This window comes from Siniperca chuatsi, linkage group LG4, assembly GCF_020085105.1.
Source record: "Siniperca chuatsi isolate FFG_IHB_CAS linkage group LG4, ASM2008510v1, whole genome shotgun sequence".
Lineage (NCBI taxonomy): Eukaryota > Metazoa > Chordata > Actinopteri > Centrarchiformes > Sinipercidae > Siniperca > Siniperca chuatsi.
In genome coordinates, this window is record NC_058045.1 from 12,607,452 (window position 1) to 12,624,410 (window position 16,959).

Genomic DNA, 16,959 nt, shown 5'->3' on the forward strand with positions numbered 1-16,959 from the left:
GAACATATTGATTCTTAAGTGGCATATATAAGGGATTTAAGAGAACTTAAGTGATCCAGGCCTGTCGTACAAGTCATATACAGAGTACCCTTCTCCACAGGGGTAAACACCTTATTTGACTTAAAGTATAATGCCTTAATCTGAATGAATTTGGTAATTAAATATGTTCCTGAAATCAACAAAAATAACCCTTTAAAATAAAATATTAATACTATTCACCTGGTCAGTGTGATGTGCATCATGGCTCTCCAAATCATTGAGAGGTTGGACAACTGTTCCTTTTTGATTTTATTGGCATGAGTATTTTGGCACAACAATTCATACAGTTCAGTTCTTGCTTGGAAAAATCTGCCTCAGTCAAGGTTTTTGTGCAGGTTGCTGTCCAGGGGAACATCCTCCGTTAAAGCACCTGGCAGTTTAATATCACCCGCAATCCAATTTATTATCATCTATCATGTCCCGTCCCCTGGACGACCTCATATGTTAGTCATGGACTGTTTTGCTTTAGCAAGACATTTGGCATCTAACTTCATGTCAACCCATTCCTTTTTTATTCCTGACGTGGCTTTGATAGCTGTAGTAATATTGTATAATCCCCTAATATCACTAGCCTACTGACACAACTAAAGTTGTTTTTGTCACATTTTTATTAGTGAAATCTGCTCACAAATGGATTGGAAAAATCTGCCTCATATGCAGGGGCTATTATGATAATGGCCAAAATCTCACAAATGAGCAGCCACTTATCTACAGGTGTCATTCTTCAGGTCGAAACAAGCAATTTCTAACATGTTTGTGCAGTTAAGAGTGTTTGCTGAATCCGATTTTATACACTCAAGTAAACCTCCTGTAAAAAACAAAGAGAGGTTTATGATATGAATACGGAAATGTTCTTACATGAGGCCCATCATGCTAGATTTTGATATGCGTTACTGAAAACTCACTGGTGCCCCTTGTTTTTCTTTACAGAAGTTTCCTGGGTATCGGGAAGAGAAGAAGCGATGCGAGTACCTCCATCAGAAACTGTCGCATATCAAAGTCCTGATCACAGATTATGACCAAGCACAGGAACTCTCCTAGTAACTGGCCTCTGCCCTCAGCAGGGTGTAATATGACTGGACCAAAAGACTCCTTATGGACGCAAAGACTTCCCAGCTTGGTCCTGGAGTCGCTGAGACACTATTCACTTTACTCCTCCGAGTGTTAACGGAATCGAGGAGCGAGGTTCTTTTTTCAAAAGTGGGCTGCGACCACCGACTCGTGATCAAATGTTGCCCTTTAACATTATGGTTTTCAACTATGATTATCGCTGTAATGGCGGGATTTTGTTCTGCTGTAAAATGGTCAGATGACACAGTGAAAGCCAAATCCATTTTTTCTGAAATGCAAAACATATGTGATCCTTTCCATCTTAAATGCATTTTTTATGCTGTCCTTTATCTCGTCAGACGTCAAAAGCGTTGATTTATAAAAAGTATTAAATTGATGGTACAATCAATCTTAGGGGAAAAAGTGCTACTAAAGTCTTTATATTTAACATATAGAGGAATTTGTTTATTTGTTTATTTGCTGATAGAAAGTCATTAGTTTCATTAGTTAGCATTCATTAGTTATAGTGATAAGATCACATGACGACAATAATATGGTCATGCCATGAACAGTGTAACAAAATGTATCATCCATACAAAACCTATATTTCTGCAGGACTAACACCCTGCAAAGGTTTAACTCAATGAAATGATCCCAAAATGAAGTTTAACGCATAATATGCAGAGCTGTTTCACAATGTGCTACAGAATCTGTGGTCAGGACCAGTTTCTTTAGGCTTTGATCATAAGGAATTTCACCCCGTAGCTTTCTGCCAACTTCCTGTTTCATTTCTAAGAAATGTGTGCCACAAAATCATTCCTCCCAGTATCATAATGCTGGTTTCAAGATAGTGCATGTACACATTTAGTGTCAGTTTCACCCACATGTAGCCTACCATGAACTGCCTTTTCATTATCAACTAACAAATCTCCCAAGTCTTTTGGTTAGTTTGCTGATACACAGTACAGTGATCTGTAGATGAATGAATACAAGTTGCTCTTTGAAACATACATTTTCACTTTAAAAGCTTACAGGCTATTTATCTTTGTAATCAAGCTTGTCCGAACATTTTGATTTACTATGATTTTGCTTTGGTTCAATGAAGTCTTGATGATGTTTAATATGGGATTTTATTGAATAACAATAATTCACTTCAGTGAGTGTTACATTTTGATGTTATTCTGCTGGATGTGATAGAGATGCCTTTAACAAATTGGACTGGGTAAATTTTAGCCCCATGTGTAAAGCGTGGGAAGGATGGCACTGTGGGTCGGTCACTCAGTTCAAACTACTTTCTGGAATTATTTGTACAAAGGCAGGTACATCTGAATAACCACAAGCTGTAATTTTATTTCATCTTAATTAGCTGTGGCCTGAAATAGGAAATAGTGATCAGATTTCAGTGTTATTTGGACATTTGCATCAGTGTAGCTGTACTCAAAACTGTTGTCTTAATAATGGTTAAAAATGGGGGGATGAAGCTAATATTTGCCTTAACATATTTGTTCAGACATTTCCAAGATTACAGTATCCCTGTTCTGAAATGTTTGTGGTTTAACCTGCACAGTTCAAAGCGTTCTCAGACTATTTCTGTACATGTCTTTTAGTTTGAAGGAAAGTTCAGTTACTGGATAGTTGTTGTGCAACAGTTGTTTAATCTGTGTTGTTCTTGTTTTTTTCCCCATGTATGTTTTAATCATTTTCTGTTTTAGCTTGTTTTGTCAGATAATCAATAACTGTAAAGGAATTTAATTCACTATCCAATCCTATCAAGCACCACTATCAAAAGAATCATTTGCAGAAATCTATACAAAATAATGCGCTTTGCTTCTCTTGATTTCTCAATGCAAATACCTACTCAATTGTGACATATTTAGCTGCTCTTTTGTGTAAGTTAAATATACGTTTTTTACATTTGGTATTCTGGGATGTTTGAAGGATTTGAGACTAGCAACAGTTGCTTTGTCTTGGCACATATGAACATTTCCAAGAAAGGAATATTTATCAACACTGACTATATGAAAAATGAGAATTGTAAGCCCAGACAGTGTTTCAAGCATTAAATATCATCAAAGCTAAAAATGCTGGATTCTTAAAGCCTGTCTTACCTACAGAAATTTTTCATTATTCTGGCTGTTTCAGGACCAGGACCAGACCTCACACTCTTTTATGATTTATTTGTCAATATGCATTTTGATGAGCTTAGAAAATGTGCTACATAGCTTCACCCAACTTGAGAAAATGTCCGATCAAAAATAACTGAAAACAACTGTACTTTGTTCTGGTACTGGATCTGAATATCAATCGTGCCTGGTTCAGTTGTATTTAAAAACAAGAGCACAAGAACTGCTCAGATATAGAAAACTATTTATTTGTGTTTCACTGAATTTTTTCTTCAAAAACAAAAACAAAAAGGTACTGAAACATTTTTATTAATGATGGCAGGATGGAATCGCTACATAACACCATTCAGACCACAACACCTTAAAAGTAATAACAATTTACAGAACTAATTCAAGTTAAGGGCTTCCCATTTACCACATAAGTAGTGTTGGTCAATTGTACAATAAATATGTAATCATCCCTGGGAAAAATATCAGTCTAATCATAGTATGAATGAAGATATTTGTACTATTCATGTTAACATGTTGTTTTTGGGAAACGAGACCCTTGGTGAAAGGAACTTCTCAAGTGCTAACAGTGATGTTTTTTTTTTTACTCTTGCAGGAGCTAACTACTGAAGGTGCCTTTTCCATTCAAAGAGCAGAGCCACTCTGCATGTAACTATCATTGGTATTTGGAAAAAAAAAAATACTTGGGCCAGCAGTCTTTACACATCTGTAGTTTCACAGTCTTCAAAGTGCTTTGTTGATAATGTTTAGATTAAATTGGTATCGGATGTCTTGTAAAATGTATGAAGTGTATTGGCGCTGACATGATATCAATTAAAACAGAACATTTTTCCAGACATGAAAATTCAGCATTTTAAAAATGCTAGGTTTTTCAAGACACCAATTACCATCTAGTGTTAGCTATTTGCATACATGTATATCTGAAAGAATGGCCTGGATTTTGTTTTAATTTTTGTTTCCAGCCCAGCAAACTGTTTCCACATATTTCATACAGGTGCGCTGAATTGGTTTGTTGGAACTGGAAAAACAATGTCTCAATGGAAATGTGAAATCAAACATTTTGCCAAGCATAAATCACTGCAATTGATCTACCAAGGAGAACAAATTTCTTTATTTATTGCTTTTGTATGTGTTTGTCCTTTTATGGAATTCATCTTTGCATAGTTTGTTCATTCTTTTCGCAAAACTCAAAAGTATGGTGAAAGGGAAATGGAATATATTTTTGCAATTTTTGATGGTGGATGCTTTATCACAATGTCATCCTCTTTAAAAAAAAAAAGCTTTCAGAAAAAAAGTGTCTCAGTATAATTGAAAAATAAAGCTCTTTTCAATTCAACAAGATGTCATGTTTCCCCAAGAGGGCAGTGTTACTCTACTTTTAATCTGAAACAACTGTTTTCCATTGATCAACACTTACTACAGTTAATGATTATTAACATCATTAAAATACAAACATGTAGTTTTTAAAAAGCACTATTTAAATAAATTTGTTTACTATGAAGTGTTTTAACTTTTCAATCACCCGTGACAGTGAAAACATTTAGTCATCTGAACTGGATGACACTATTACATGTGATAATAAATGTCACAAGTACCCGCAGCTTTGAGGGCTTAAGTTCTCATTATTTACAAAAGGAAGGTGGAGGTTTCAAGATATACACAAGCTTACAATTCCTAGACAATATATTAAAAATGTTATGAACACAATCGAGGGTGTTTTTGCTCATTGAAATAGTAACATTATTTGCATTTTTTTTCTTTTTTGTACTCAATCATTTCTTTACACTTTTCTTTAAATTAACATATAGTATAATCTGCTGACAGTTGAAGCCCAAGTCATGCCTTGAATGGCAGAATGAAAAATACATAGCAGGTGAGATAATCCCCTGAATTTTCTCAGCTGCTTTTCCCCCTCTGGAAGCACCTGTGGCTGAGATGCAACTCATTCATCCCTTGAATCATTGAAGTAAACCTTTTTTAGCAACATTTTATCACAAAACAAAGAGCAGAGAAAGACTTTAAGTGGCAACATCACTCAAATTAAGATCTTACTTTTTCTGAAAGATCGATGCAAAAGGTTGCATCAGTACAGAGCCCTTATTTTGCACAGTAGTAGTTACGTACAGTAGTTACACTGCTGGTGTTATATGAGATGTTGGAGAAGACAGGAATGCACACAAGTTTAGCCTCGACTGTTTTAAAAATACAAAAAATATACAAGGCTACTACATAAACTTGATTTGCTCCCAGTGTTTTAAACTTTAACTGGTCCCCATTCAAAGTATTTGTTGTGTCTGTTTCAAAAGTATGATGTAATTAGTTCAATTAGCAATCAATTAGTTAATTAAAAATCTGTTACAAAACAATCAAATCCAGTCAATCCAGAAATTTGCAAGTCCTTCAGTTATTGCTGGCTTGAGTTTGGTGTAAAACATAAATGCTATTCTAACATAAATGTTACAAAATGTGCCTGTGATGTGTTGCCTAATCTCATTGTGCACCCGGTTGACCGCAGTCCACCATTACAGCTCCAGGTAGATTACGCTAAATCCTTTTAAAAACCTGTCATGATAAACCTTTTTATCTGCAGTTAGTCAGTAAGGCTTTATCTCCACTCTCATTTTCAAGGCTTGATTCTTAACTTGGGCTGTGCGAGGGTTACTATCCCAATCAGTGAGGATATCAGACCACAAAATCCCACCACTCCTGCATTTGACTGGTATATACCCAACCTGTCTAAGGGAATGAAGAGATCACATATATTTTTCAGTGTGTCCAAGGCAACAGCCGGATGTGATTTTAGGCTCTCCAACAGCAGGAAGAGAAAAGCATCCAGCTGAGGAATGACAGCTTCAGCTACTTCAGGATTCTCATTGAGATGCAGATCCATTTTCTGTCTGAAGTGTTTATCTCGTGCTCTCTGTACCATTAACTGGATGACTACATAAACATCTCTGGTGAGACTCATAACTAGCGAGATGAAGTAGCAGCGAGAGGCGTTTAGGCTCCAGTGTTCTTTTTCGATATCGCGGATAAGACCGACACTTCTGGCCCAAAGTACATTGTCACAGATAAAGTAAAGGGCGCGGTTGATGTTGGCCGCAGTAAGGCACAGGCACAGCACTCTGTCAGAGAGTTGCAAGGTTCGCTTAGCAGCCTCAGTGGAATTTAGTGTGTTTCCCAGCCTGAACACTGACAAAGGAGGAAGAAAAAAAAAGGGTATTAAGAGCAATTTAATATGAAATGTCAAGTCAACATTATCTTTCATCTTATTACATTTGTTCCTCTGAGGGAAAGAGGTCATGGTCTCCATTTACTCAGTGTGTTTACATACTCTCATTGGCACCTCTTCTAGCTGAGGCTCAACCTCACATTCTTTGCTTTCTGAACCCTTCAGAAAGCATATTATTGGCATCATTATATCAGTATATTCACAAGCCAGTATCACAAGTAAATTTGCCCCTTATAAGGTCTGTTTTTAAAATTATGAGTCCTGCATGTGTCCTTCACCCACTTTGAAGCACCTGAAGTCAGGCAGGTCAGGCATAGATGCAGGAGAGCCCTGTGGCTGCAGCGCTGATGCAGAGAAGAGATAATTAAGTGGTGCATCAACAGAGCCTGACCTTGGCCTGATATAGCTATACTGCAACAGCATCAAGAGGGACAAGGTCTTTTTTGCCTGACCCTGCTCTAAGGCAGCACCTTATCATTCATTTCCATGTGGAGCTTGTGTCAAGTGAGTCTCTGTGGTTTTAATATGAATTTTAAAAAATGTGTCAAAGTTTTAAAAAAGTTTCAAAATTCACCCCAGTTGCAAAGCAAACTGTCTATGAGCCGTCGAGGCCAGTCTTAAGTGTTGTCAGTGTCTCAGCCACAGATGGTGCAGGTTCACGTGTCAGCACACAGTGCAGTCACCCACACAATGTCACACAATCTCAGCTCACAGTGGGGAAAAAGCTACAGACTTTAACACAGCCACAAACAGCCATGAGCCAGTGCAATGTGTACTATACAGAGCATGAACAAATGTGACCTGACCTTTTGGATCATCCTCAAATATGTTCAGGTTGACCATCTTGTCAACTTCATAATGTGTCTAGAAAAAATAGCTGTATATATTAGTGTTTTCAGAGACAGTATGTAGGCAGTTGCTGTTTAAAAAACTTTGGTGAAGATTGTTTCTCTTTCAATGATGAAACAAAGAAAATACTGTTGACAGCGATTTGATGTTGACATAATATATTCAGGTTTTCCCGCAGTGTTTTATAGCAGAGGTGGGCAACCTCCCCTGAAATACAGACCACCTTCACTAACATTATAAAAAATGAAATCAAATATTTACATTTAGGGAAAAAAGAGCAGAGGTGCTATTTCACAGAGAAGTGTGGCTACTGTTCAGGCTGTCATCTACCAATTAAACTGAAAACAATTTGTAGAATCTGGGTGGCTTACCACCTCTACTAAACAGAGGTAAACCCTGGTATGGCAGTAATAGGTTGGAAGGTTATGCAACGTCTTGCATTTTGCTCAGTTTAGCTATATTTCACCACACTACTTATGTAATTTTTAGGTTACAGCTGAAAATACACATCCTGCTTTTGTGTCATTATCTAAAATGTCACAACTTCTAATTATAATATATAATGTTCCTCAACATTTGTCTGGACACAAATGTACAACTTTTTTTTTGGTTTTCATGACCATGCGAACCCAATGCTATGCAATATGTAATTGTTATACATTTTTTTAAAATAGCAGATAAAAAGTGTATGGATTTTACCATCAAATGTTCAATGGCACCTAGGAACAACTGCCTGGAACAAGCTCTATTGTATTTTATTCTATTGCTTTCTATTCTATTAAAATAACCTACAGTATATTTCCTAGAACAAAGGCGACAGCTCCAAAAGTTTTCGTAAAACAGATGAAATTATTGAATTATTGACAATAGACCGACTTTCTCCACTTTCCATCAAGCCAAAACAACTTAGGAGGTTATTTGCTGTGACTCAGCTTCTTACTTGTTGGCCTAAAAGAGTGGGCAGTCAACAGCTCATCTTGACCTTGTTGATGAAATATTATTGTGTTTGTAGAGAAAATCAGCAGTGAGATAGGGTTTTTGAGGGCAACGAAACAGTGGCTGAAATTGCCATGGAGTGACTTCAGAAAACGTCTGATTATGCAGAAGACCACACTGCTATTATATATTCAATGACGGAGGGATGGAATAAAGAAAAAGGAAGCAGGCTTTATTTCATGCTATTTGTGCATGCAAGTCTATAAAACTAAGAGGATAACTCAACTGACTTCACTGAGACTAGGTATTGTGGCTTAAAACAATATTTACAAATAGAAGGGAAAAAACAAGGAAAACTAGTAGGTTGTAAAAACAGAGAACTAGTGGTGAAATGATAAGTCAATCAACAAAAAAATTAAATAAACATTTTTCATGATTGCTTAATTGTTTAAATAATTTATCAAGCATAAATGGTTGGCTGGCTATCTTCTTTAATGTGAAAACTTGCAGCTTTAATCTGTTTTATACAGTTGTAAATTATTTTTGGACTGTTGATAAAAAAAACAAGCTATTTGAAGAAGTCACCTTGGGCTGTGGAACATTTTAAGGGGCATTTTTTTCACATTTTAGACTTAACGATTAATTAAAATAATAATCAAGGGATTAATCCAAATAAAAGTAATGATTATTAGCAGCCCCACAGTGAGAAGGTATTTAAGGAACTCCCTCTTTTATTATTTAAAACTTTGATTAAGAGTACTAGAGGTAAGAGGTAGTATCAGAACAATGAAAGAGGAAATTTGATTTGGACTTGAAGACAAAAAATTATGTTTTTATGGACAATGGAGGGCAGCAATGTTACTCCCAATACAGAGTGTTAACTCGGCTGCAAATATCATTAGGCAGAAGTGTGGGACTCGGTGTAACACGAGTTTGCACCAGGCACTTAAATATGGTAAGCAGCCTAGGTTTCTGTTCTTAATTTTAGAACTTAACACACTGTACACATGAGGACATGCTGAACCACAATAACCTTTATAGTATACTCTCAATTGGGATGAATCTTAATTATTGTATTTTTTTTTTTTTTACTAAGTTAAGTAAGGGGATCACTAAACCCAACGTTAACTGCTGCTAGCTAACTGAGCGACCCGTCCCTCACTTTACAGTTACAGTTATACTCACATTTCCGTCCAGCGCTCATGTGGGCTTCCAGACTTTTGAGTTTTACCACAAGGTCCTTTCTTTCCGAGTTGTTTCGAAGTAAATATATCGACAGTGTACATGCATATTGGGCTGCCCTGAAATAAAGAAAGAAGACGGAGAGAAGGTAGAGGGAGAAAGTTGACATTCAATGAAAGAGCTCTCAGCACGCTCTGCCTTTGCTCTAGTAACTTAACGTCACGTTTCTACTAATAAAATACAACGTCGACAGTTTACGACCAGGTCACAAATACTCTCAGCAACTCACCTGAATATACGGTCCCTTCCTTGACTTTGGTTCATGAATTTTACAACTGCGTCCATGGTTAAATCCAACAAGAACAGGTTGTTCTAGTTAGCTAGCTAACTTAACTTAGGCAGAGTTGCACCCTCGTTAAAAGACGGACCCGGAGATACGTTAACGTAATTTTATCGCTACCGTTGGTAGAATGTCAGTTACTTCTCCTCAGTTAAAACAATGTCAGCAATGGTGTTTCATCTAACGTCGCCGTTTAAAACTCAAACAGATAATCTGAATTTTGAAACTTCTTCCACGTTCACAATAAGCTAATTTTTGAGTCGGTTTAGTTGATGCATGACAACTGAACAAAACGTACTTGTTTCACGACGGACAGCTCTGCAAACGGACAAAAAGCCGAACGGATTCTGATGACGGACCAGCGCGTTACTATGGTTTTTCTATGGTAAATGGACATTATACTTTATAATAGTAGCAGTTACTAGAGTTCACTTAAGTAAACAAAAAGTTCACATGCACGTTTAAGTGAGAGAAAATACCCGTTTCTGAAGATATTAAGAGATTAAAATAAGCAAAACAATGTAGACTATGCGACAAAAACGGTCACTGTAAACTCACTATTGACTTCCACAGACGCATTAAGTTCCCATAAATGTATTACAGGAATTGAGTCTTGGGTTGCTCGGAGAAGAATTAACGTTTATTAAATGTTACATGTGTTTAAAAATTGAGATATATGTACTTACATGTTTTAAACGACAGGGGTCAATGATGGAGTTCTTACACAGTTGGTCAGTTGCATAAAACTATGCCACATTTTAAAAACGTTTGCTTTTATTATACAGCTTAGGTTTTCTTATAAGGTTATCTGACATAGTGTACAGAATAAAGAAAGTCACTGGACCTAATACTCACATCTAAAATGATGGATTGAAGATTCACTACGTTATTGAAAGTTTTTTTTATGTTGAAAAATATATTATTAGTGTGTTGTTTTTAATTGTTAAATTATTATAAAATACAATGATAATTGCAATTAACTGTTGGTTACTTACTGTGAATAAAAATGACAACACAGTGTGTCAGAGAGGGATTTTTATGATCTACTATTACTCAAAAATGCCATTTGTCTCAAAACAGATTGACTAAACATTGAAATATTCCTTATTATCAGATAAAGATAGTTGGACATTTTGAGATCCATGTTACTACAAAACAATCAAACAATTTAAGGTTAGTGTGCTCCTTTAAACCACTGCCAATTCAGCCCTAGCCATAATGTTAATATGCATATTTTTGTACCTCAACAATTCACCTGGGAAGATGCTGTTCTAGTGTAAACTGAAAAATGGGTTAAAGATTGTGTAAAAAATATTAATAAATCAATACACATTTAGATACATAAACATAAATAATCAAATCAAGAGTAATAAAATAAATAATCAGTGACAAAATGCTAAAGTCCTATGCAGTGTGGGATGTGGAGTTCAATATTCTCAATATCTAAGTCACTCAAATGTGTGAGAAAAAAATAACAGTGCAGTACAACTGTAGTACCGCCATTACATCAACTGTAGATTTATTTTATTTGTTTTGTTTGTTTTATCTCTTATGCTACTTATACTGTGAGTTCAATAAATTTGGGGGGGAAAATCCCATTTGAAAGTTTTCTTACAATCTCTGTTTCTCAACATAGAGACACTGGAGGCACTTGGATAATTTAACAACATTATACATTCATGTTAGGCCACTATCACCACTCCATCTTAGCCACCGTTGCTATGGAGAAAAGCTCAGCCACAGGCGCGAATCAGACCCTGGAGCAACCGAAATAACTACTTCCGCTTCGCTAATGAAGTAACCATGGATGAAAATATCTGCTACATTTCAGCTTCTAGCTAACATTAAATATTTACATTTAAATTGTTTTCTTGTGACTTAACAGAGGAAGTAGAGAGATGGAGGCTAGATGCTGCAGCGTCTGAGGAAACTTTTTGGACTGAATGAGAAAAAAATCAGTCCAATGAATTTAACTCTTTAGAGGCTACCGTAATGTATTTACAGACAGTCTTTTTTATATACAGGTAAAGACACTAATTTGTGAGTCCATGGTATAAGTACACCAAGTGGTTTGAAAATAATGTTTAGTCAGATGCTGCATAATGTTTTTCCTGCTGTCAGTCACTATAGTAGTCTACTGCCTTGACATCAGTGGACCTATAGCCTTAGTTTGTGCCTCTCATGTAACTTTAGTACCATTAACGAACACTAGTTTTTCTGGAAAAAAAAAATCTAACAAAAAACAACCCTCGAGGTTATTTAACAACACTTAACACTGTTCTGAAAACTCCTCCAACCATCTAAATGAAAACATAGTTTGTATTTGACTTGAATGTGATAGTAATTACGTAAGAAGCACAAACTGGGTCTACAGTGGACCTTCACTGTTGTCAAACATGCACTGACTTTCAGTGTCTTCAGCCACTTTAAAAAATTGTTTTCTACACTTAGGAACATTTTCACTCAACACTTGCCATGGTTCTCATATTGGAGGGCTGATAGTGGCCTAACAGCTGGCCTTCAGGAGAGACCTCTGCCATAACTGCAGTTAAGACTGGAAAGATATAACCCTGAGATGGTTCAATGCAGATGCTCCCCATTATTTTCATGGTGAGTAAAGCTTTATTTTTGTTACCACTGCCATTATTTTGCTTCTGTTGTGCTGTAGATTAAACTGTACAGTTTAAACATCTGCATCTGTTTGCTTTTTTTTTTTTTAGTTGCTGTCCGTGGTGTTGAATCGAGGATGTAGTAATGACACAGTCTGCTCTCTGTGGTGTGTTTGTGCTCCGTTTCGTTCAGGTTGTTGGACTGTATGGTTAACAGATAAGACCCAGCAAATATATCCATATTTCTGTAAAATTACTTCAGCACTGTCACAGTGGGCTAAACAGTTAACCCCCTATTTATTGGCAAAGAAGCAGCTCCAGGATCTGTTATTTGACAACAATATGAGGAGTTTGCCTCTTTTGTTTTTTTTTAGCTTTGGGAGACAGTTCTGAATTGTATTTTCTTACATTTGATTTATCTTTCAAGATCTTGGTCCTCAATTATTGATCAATTGTTAGGTTCTAATGCTTCCATGGGTCATTACATCCACAAGTATTACATTACACAATATTTGTGGAAAAAGCAGAAAATAACCTTTTGAGTCAGTTGAAACTCTTTGCTGCAAAAAAGACAATTCGTCTTTAGTGTTCATTTATGATTATGTTAGCATTTTTTTTATCCTGTTCTGCATGTCACTTACATCCTGTGCCTCTGTTGTTTGCTCCTGTAATTAACCAGTTTTTCCATGTGGGTCAATCAAAATGTTAAGGATCATACATTTGTTAAATGGTACGTTTGTTGGGTTGAGTTTAAACGTAATTTTCTTAGTCAGAAATACTGTATGACATCCACTATCGCTGCAATACCAAAACATAACAATATGCAAGTAGAATTTGACCAGCATGGGTTTTTCAGGCTTGATAACAGTGTTTTTTTACTGATGTTGCTGATAGCTGATATACAGTATATTGTGTTGATCTCGTACAAAAGAATTTTCCACCAGCAAAGTCAAGGCTACTATAGGCTACTATAAATAGTTGGATATGCAGTTGCAAAGTGGTCACCCCCTGCCATGCAACAGGATTTAACTTTAGATACCTTTAACCTGAGCAAAATGAATGATAAAGTTTTACATAACTGCCCAATTAAATGCCTAAATCCTAAACATATAATCTATCACTGAAATGGAAAATTACCTCATTATCCAGAAATGCGAAGGCTGCTCCTAACAATATACAGGTATGCACAGTGGAAGGTGAAATGGTCATTTCTTAATTTGGTGTGTACTTGATAAAGAGGAACCTTATCACATTACATTTTGCCATAAATCATGCAGAGCTTAAAGGTGGGGTATGTGATTTTAATCCATTACACATATTTTTGTTAAATTCAGCGAATATCTCCTCACGGTCCACTAGTTGTCCGTTCAGTGTGTGCTCTGAAAAAAAATCAGGTGTTTGTACACAGCCCTGGCTCTGTAAATCGGAACCAATCAAAGTGGCTTGGACTGGGCCACACAACATTATTCCAGCCATGATTCAGGTAACGTTAAATGACTTGCCCACGGACATTCAGCTTACTTTCTAGTTTGCCAAGATATGCTGTTGTTGTGATGTTAGCTATAGTAGCAGGAGAGTTGTGAGTATCGCTGTCTGGAGCTGGTTTGTTGGCTCTGGGAAAATGTCTCGTCCTCTCTGGCTGTTAGCTTCGCAGCAGCAACTGTAGCAACAGTTTGCTAACCCACAACCTAGCTAACGTTAGTTACATTACTTGCGTCGTTGCTTGCTCTATATCATGATATTGTATTTCTCCAGAATCGCATACCCCACCTTTTAAATGATGAGTTGTTCTTTCAAAATTACTGAAACATTAGACAATTGAAATAATAAAAGCATACATACAGATCTAGGTACAAATAGAATATTATCTGATTCATATAATGAAGGTGTCATCTTAAAAATGTGTACTCCCATCATTTTCATTTCCTTACTATTGCATGTGCACCCCATCCCCCTCTTCTCTCTCTCCACCTCTACCCTCTCTCTCCCCTCTCTCTCGCTCTACCCAACACCACAGCAGTGGATGGCCGCCTACCCTGAGTCTGGTTCTGCCTGAGGTTTCTGCCTCTTAAAGTTTTTCCTTGCCACTGTCACCAAAAGTGCTTGCTCATGGTGGGATTTGTTGAGTCTCTGTAAATTATATTATAAAGAGTACAGTCTAGACCTGCTCTATAGGAAAAGTGCAATGAGATAACTTCTGTTATGAATTGGTGCTATATAAAAATATTGAATGTGATTTGAGCCTTTTTCATCTTATTAAGAAATGGCAGAATGTGTGAGAGGTGGGGTTCTGTGAATTTCTTTGTGAAAGCTGAAATCAGTTGATCATGATTTAATGCAATACTTGAGAAATATTGTGGGCTGCTAATATAATGTCTCCACTGGCAATGGTTTGTCCACAGCTCGTGTGTCAACTGCTTTATAATCTGTAGAAAATTCCACATAGTGATTCCAGTATTATGAATGTTTGAAGGTCAGGCACAAATGTTGTGTTTCCAAATCCTCTGGGCTCTTTGTAGATAAGGTCACTCTGTATTGGATTATCAGCTGGATTATTTACCACAGAAGTAAAGCCATTGTAGTGGTGGCCTGGGGTAGAACAAGTGACCTTGACCAAATGTCTTATGCCTGGCTGCTTTTGATGAATGTTTTCTCATAAACAGAATATCTCCAATTTTAATTTTACGGACAAATATATAACTTATTTGAAGCAAACCTCAGAGTATGGCGTTGGATGACATTTCAAGGTTGCCTGCCAATCAATACAATTGCCATACCTAGTTTCCAAAATCAAAACCACTGAATATCAGATGGCACTGTTACCTTTAAATATTTAAAGTCATTCTGACACTATTTTAGTCAGTGAGTGTGTTTCTCAATATTGAGACGTTTAGTAGAAGATGAGAGGATTTGCAGAGTGTTTGTAAGAGCTTACAGTACTTCCACTGAAGTGGAAAGTTAATTTTTGCAACAGGTTCTCAACAGACTTTGTAGATAGTAAAAGTAGAGATATGATGAAAAACACAATGAGCACTAAGAGATTTAAAAAGAGTGCTCTCATAACAAATATGGCAGGCCCCAGACATCACAACAAAAAGCAACAGTGTTACTTGGTGACAGAAAAAATCAGACAAGACATACTGTATTTAATCTCATGACAATATAGAATGAAATAGCATTTACTAATAATGATCAACTGTAGAAATAGTGGGGTTTTGTCCTTTGTTCCTCCCAAAACAAAATTCCTTACTAAGAAGATTTTGCAACAATTCTGAAGGTTGATAAAAGCTGTTTGGCAGGTGCACTCAAAGCACTTCAACCTACCGCAATCTGTGTTACAACCACTCCACACTTAACAGAGTAATGTAAACTGTAGACTGCAGACATTCACTGTTTAATTGAAATCAAATTAATAAACCATGCTCGTTGAAAGTTTACGCTCACTGTTCAAAAACCTTTCCAGTCCTTCAACTTGACTGTCTCATTGTTCTTGAATTCAATACAGATACTGCTCACGTTGGCAGCACTGCAATAAGTGATATCACAGCACTGTAACTGGACTAACCTTGTGAACAAAAGCTTTACACAACCTTGGCTTTAATGAACAGGTGTTGAGGTTGTCTGTTGATTCAGTAAATATTCCCATGCACAACTTTTTATTTGAAAGTGATATTTACGTTTATCTCTGCAGTAGGGTTATTTGAAAGGTTGTTTGCTTTTGGCACTGCTATTGATTAGAGAGAGGCTGGTCTTTGCAAAAACTTTGCATCACAAGCTGCCACCAGCAGCTTGTTTTAAATACTTTTTGAAACAATACTTACCTTGCCTTGAGTTCCAGCTTCTGCACTCATTTAGATACTGTACACTGAATGTAGCAGCAGCTAAAGTACCACAACGCCATGCTTGTGGTACGAGAACCCTTGCTTGACCTCAATATTCCTCAGTGGCATTTAACTATTTAACTATATTAACTACTATAGTACATCCTAACAACCCAATCCCTATTCAATTTGGTATTTTCCAGAGAGGTTACCTTCATTTCTTTACAAGAAAGCTTTCTCAAGATTGCCTTAGGAGGGAGAAGAAGTTAAAGAAAGAAAACTAGAATAGAATATCCTCCTGATTGTGCCATGAAAGCATAACTGTAGGCTAGTCTGTAATTCTTGTCTTTCCCAAAGCAGTTGAGTACAATATGTCATCAAAAGTCCTTTTTGAGTGAAAGCAGAATTACTTACTTAAGTTCATGAAAATACACAGAAAAGCTACATAGTTCATTTCCATGCCTGATTATACAGTGGGACATTATAAAAGGGTTTATGTTGGTTTAGCAATGAAAAAGATTGAACAAAAGTAACTGACTACGTGCAACCAGTGCTGCCCATAACATTTGAGTTCAGACTGTGAAAATCAGTTATTTTTTTCAACCATTTAAAGGTGCTTGCTCTATTATAGGATATAATTTCTCATCCTAGTTTAATATACCATGTGTTCCTTAAAACCATTAGATGAAGCCATATGTTTTACAGTACATTAAACACGTTCTGTATTACATACAGTATTAGATATATAGCAGCTTGTGTCTACAGTGTT

At 36.5% G+C, this 16,959-nt stretch overlaps 2 protein-coding genes and 1 long non-coding RNA gene across 4 annotated transcripts in view; 2 read left to right on the forward strand and 1 right to left on the reverse strand.

Moving 5' to 3' along the window:
• The window catches only part of LOC122874374 (RNA polymerase II elongation factor ELL), a 27,332-nt gene extending 22,775 nt beyond the window's left edge, over nucleotides 1-4,557 (forward strand). Inside the window, exon 12 of the mRNA XM_044192117.1 lies at nucleotides 970-4,557. Within this exon, the coding sequence (XP_044048052.1) occupies nucleotides 970-1,080 (111 nt within the window). The 3' untranslated portion in view covers nucleotides 1,081-4,557. The remainder of the gene's footprint in view (nucleotides 1-969) is intronic.
• On the reverse strand, nucleotides 3,506-10,076 carry pex11a (peroxisomal biogenesis factor 11 alpha). 2 transcript variants are annotated; one of them, XM_044192120.1, is made up of 3 exons: nucleotides 9,710-10,076; nucleotides 9,424-9,539; nucleotides 3,506-6,413 (listed from the first exon to the last, which is right to left on the reverse strand). In XM_044192120.1, exons 1-3 carry the CDS (start codon nucleotides 9,763-9,765, stop codon nucleotides 5,845-5,847), a joined length of 741 nt encoding a protein of 246 aa, XP_044048055.1. In that variant the 5' UTR covers nucleotides 9,766-10,076; the 3' UTR covers nucleotides 3,506-5,844. The 2 variants fall into 2 exon arrangements, with proteins under 2 accessions (XP_044048055.1, XP_044048056.1); XM_044192121.1 differs by lacking the exon at nucleotides 9,710-10,076 and adding an exon at nucleotides 7,260-7,317 and having other exon boundaries at nucleotides 9,424-9,544.
• Nucleotides 10,008-13,938, forward strand: LOC122874377. Its single transcript, XR_006377595.1, has 3 exons — nucleotides 10,008-10,145; nucleotides 12,212-12,370; nucleotides 12,481-13,938. It is a non-coding gene; the product is annotated as an uncharacterized LOC122874377 (long non-coding RNA).
• The last annotated feature ends 3,021 nt before the right edge of the window (nucleotides 13,939-16,959 follow it).

What these genes read in the sequence shown, in the direction of transcription:
- pex11a (XM_044192120.1), bottom strand. Translation starts at nt 9,765, where the DNA reads ATGGACGCAGTTGTAAAATTCATGAACCAAAGTCAAGGAAGGGACCGT. An exon ending in GGAAGGGACCGTATATTCAG is followed by an intron (nt 9,540 to 9,709) that starts GTGAGTTGCTGA and finishes TCTTTATTTCAG; the next exon opens with GGCAGCCCAATATGCATGTA. An exon ending in CATGAGCGCTGGACGGAAAT is followed by an intron (nt 6,414 to 9,423) that starts GTGAGTATAACT and finishes CTCCTTTGTCAG; the next exon opens with TGTTCAGGCTGGGAAACACA.